Below are 3,538 nucleotides of genomic sequence, written 5' to 3'. Positions count from 1 at the left end.
AAGGGTCTAGTTGGGCAGCCGCGCTGATTGGGCGTATCCTAATCCTTCGCTATTGGGGGCCGTCTGGTTTTACGGCGCAAGCTGGGTACCGGACGTTAAACCACCACGACACTGTACATTGTCCAATTTCGATCAGGGGAATCTTCATAATTTTATAACGACTTTTGTGTGTCAAATAATTTAATATGTGTTAAACGTGTAACGACAAAGTGGCTTGCTTCAAATTCAGTAAGTCGATTTTCGAAATTTTAGTGGAGTTTAGTAAAATTTAATAGATTTCCGTAGATTTTAGCAAAATTTACTAGTTTTCCCTGGGTTTCCAAAAATTTCAATAGATATTAGTGGAATAGATATCATTATGCTTCACATTCAGTAAGTGTCGTAGTATTTCAGAACGGAAATGTACGAATTAAAGGAATCAGTGTATAACAATCAACGAAATTCTGTTGTTTGATGCATTTTTATTCAAATATTTTAATATCTACTTTTTTGTACACAATAGAAAAATCTAAATTTAGATTTTACCGAATGAAACAGTATTCTCTCATTATTTTTCCGTGTTATTTAACGCGAACTCGAACTAAACTGTCCCAAGTTACGTGAAATTTCGTGCGTTCGATCAATCCACGTTCTCCTCGATATTTCGGTTGCTACAAATCGATGTATACATTGCCTGCAACTTTTTCTTATCCTTGTCACTGAGTCCTTTCCTTTGGCCAATTACACTTGTTGGTTTCTACGCAACACGAAAAAATTCAACGAATAAAACAAACGAAACAACTATTAGCCAGATCGTTGATTACACGTATACAGGGTGTGACTAAAAGTATTGTACAAAATACTAATCTAAACTTCTTACGAACAAATTTTACTCTACACTTTCGATTCAACTCTTCGCGGTCGAACTCGGGTATTTGCCTGCAGAAACGGAGGGGAAAATGCACACAGCTTAACAAACTTTTTTAGGCAATAATTGTAGTATCGCGGCCTCCATATCTAAAAAATAGGAAGCCGACACGGGGAAATAGGGAGGAAGAGGTTGGCGTAGCGCGCAGAGCCTCGGCTTGCTAAGCCGAAGGTCCCGGGTTCGATTCCCGTTGGGTCCCTCAGTATTTTTCCCTAGGTTCCTTCAAATGGGGGCTCGAATGGGATAGAGGTATCTACGGCTACACGAAGCCAGGCGCTGTGAGATGAAAACATGTGAGAGGAGGGTGCAATCTCCTAAAAGAGTTCGGCTGAGAGTGCCACTGTGTGGGGAGTGTACCCGAAAGCGTTGAGTTTGTCGAGGTGTTGAACTCTCTTAGGACATTCGAGGGCGAATGTCAGTTCAGGATGGCCGAGTGTAGTATCGGGGCCTCCATACCCAAATAGGAAACCTCGAAGGGAGAATAGAGAGGGAGTGGTTGGCGTAGCGCGCAGAGCCTCAGCTTGCTAAGCCGAAGGTCTCGGGTTCGATTCCCGTTAGGCCCTTCAATATTTTTCCCTAGGTTCCTACATAATTGTCCGAGCGTGCGCTACCAAAAAATAATTCCGACCAACAAGGCTACCATGTTAACGAGACCGCAAAGAGTTAATCTTTCACGTAGAATCGCTACCGTCTCGCTTGTACCACCATTCACAAGACACCCTGTATATTCGCGATACTTACTTTCGCCGTAATGGTCGGTTTGCTGTTCTTCGAGAACGCGTAGGTACTGTAATGCATCACGCTGCCGTAATCGTAACCGACTCCGTAATCCGTGATAGTATTGCTGTCGTACTTTACGAAGTTGTGCTCGCGACCTTTGCGAATCATAGTAAATTGTGAATAACACACCTTCGGTTCCTCTGTTTGTCGCGAATATCGTCGAATTCGAGTGGTCTCGATCGAGAAATATTACCTGACTGGATGTTTTCCCAATTGATGGTAACCCAGTCGTCGCGATCCGTGGAACATTGTTCATGTTGAAAGCCTATCGCGTGCAGAAGCTCGTGCACGATTGTACCGTGGTATACGCAACCTGGGTTCTGCAGATTCACTACCTGTCCGTTATTTTGTCTACCAACATAGGACCAACAGCCGGTGTTCGAGGTTTTTATGTAGATGTAATCCTTGTCGCCGCTGCGATAAGGACGGAATCGTATGCAGGTGTTCTTGTTGTAGTCCTCTAAAGCACCCTTGATTACTTCGATGTCCTTCTTTCCTGCGATCGTATAATTACGCGTCATGTATACAGGGTGACAGAAGAAAAATGGGTGCTTTTTTCTGCATCCATTTGTGTGCTTTGAAAATGGGGACTTTGGGGTGCTTGCAGTACCCGCCGAGAGGAGTAAATTGTGTCTAATCCGACGTACGGCGGTGTGAATAATTGTAGGTTCGTAGAGGTTGATCCTGGGACGAGGAAATTAACACTAGAACCTACGCAGCCGGGTCAAAATGACCCATTGAAAACTTTCCAAAAGTGACTTTTTATGTAAGTGAAACGTGAATGAAAAGTTAGATTCATATCGATAGAAATAGGAGTATACCAATTTAATAAGTCCTTTTTATAACTACATAAGCTGAGTGTAACTTTTTTGCGTATTTTTAGTGGACAATTGTTAATTGAAAATTATCCAGTGTGAAAACCTTGATATTGTCATTTTATTTCTACGCAAACAGAAAGAACATAGTTGACATACTGTGGCTCTAACAATTTGACCACCCGCTGTATGTATATACTTTCGTGTAAAGAAACATAGGTGACTTGGAAAAAAAGACATTTCGAAAAAAAAATTTTCTCGAACATCTGTTGAACACGTGAAAACAAACTTTTGTATTTTTTTGGACTGATTTTTAGGACCTACAGTTGTTCAACATTTTTCACTACTCTCGGCGAGTGCTGTAAGCTCCTAAAGTTTCACTGTTCTTTGTTTTTTGTATCACTCTTTACGGAACCGTTTATCGAGTAAATGGATCATCGTCATAATTAACGTGATAAGTTACCGAAACCATCCTCCTTTATGTAATAAGGTATAATTCCACCGGGCCAACGTAACTTCTGGTCCAATACTCCATTCTGTGTACCAATATCCTCCTCGTCCTCGTTAAGCATTATATCACCTTCGTGCAGGCCGCTTAATTCCCAAACGTTTTGTTTGTCCGTTTCTTTCCATGTACTTACACGATTCGCTGTCACCAATGGAAATAAAAAAAAATTAATGTTTCAGTCGAATTGTACATCTTCCTCTCTCCTTTCTTTCACATCTATTTAGATTGGCAACTAAATTCACGTCCTTATGTTTTCTGACTTCTTTTTCTAATCGTGATAAATTTATTACTGCGAGCTGGTCGAAAATGGTTGTAATACTGAATTCTACTCGGCTGAGTTTGACCATGTTTAGGCAAAACTACGAAAAATTTCTCCAAGATTTTTTTGGAGACGAAACGACAACGTCGTAACTTCAGTTAATCGAGAAACCAGACCGATTGCAGATATTTTGGAAAAAGAATATAGCTGTTTTAAAACCGCTGCGGTTAATTAAACCCCACCTGTTTTATGGAAGATTAAATTACTCG

The 3,538-nt window shown here is 41.0% G+C and overlaps 1 protein-coding gene across 1 annotated transcript in view; it reads right to left on the bottom strand.

Annotated features, from left to right (window-relative positions):
* Nucleotides 1-451: 451 nt before the first annotated feature.
* The window catches only part of LOC108573283 (astacin-like), a 4,180-nt gene continuing 1,093 nt past the window's right edge, over nt 452-3,538 (bottom strand). The window contains exons 2-5 of the mRNA XM_017935681.1: nt 2,966-3,151; nt 1,881-2,183; nt 1,649-1,782; nt 452-736 (exon numbers count right to left, since the gene is read on the bottom strand). Coding sequence (XP_017791170.1) covers nt 620-736; nt 1,649-1,782; nt 1,881-2,183; nt 2,966-3,151 — 740 coding nt within the window. The 3' untranslated portion in view covers nt 452-619. The remainder of the gene's footprint in view (nt 737-1,648; nt 1,783-1,880; nt 2,184-2,965; nt 3,152-3,538) is intronic.

This window comes from Habropoda laboriosa, unplaced genomic scaffold, assembly GCF_001263275.1.
Source record: "Habropoda laboriosa isolate 0110345459 unplaced genomic scaffold, ASM126327v1 scaffold134, whole genome shotgun sequence".
Lineage (NCBI taxonomy): Eukaryota > Metazoa > Arthropoda > Insecta > Hymenoptera > Apidae > Habropoda > Habropoda laboriosa.
Note: the sequence above shows the minus strand (reverse complement) of the source record. Positions and strands in the feature narration are given on the sequence as shown.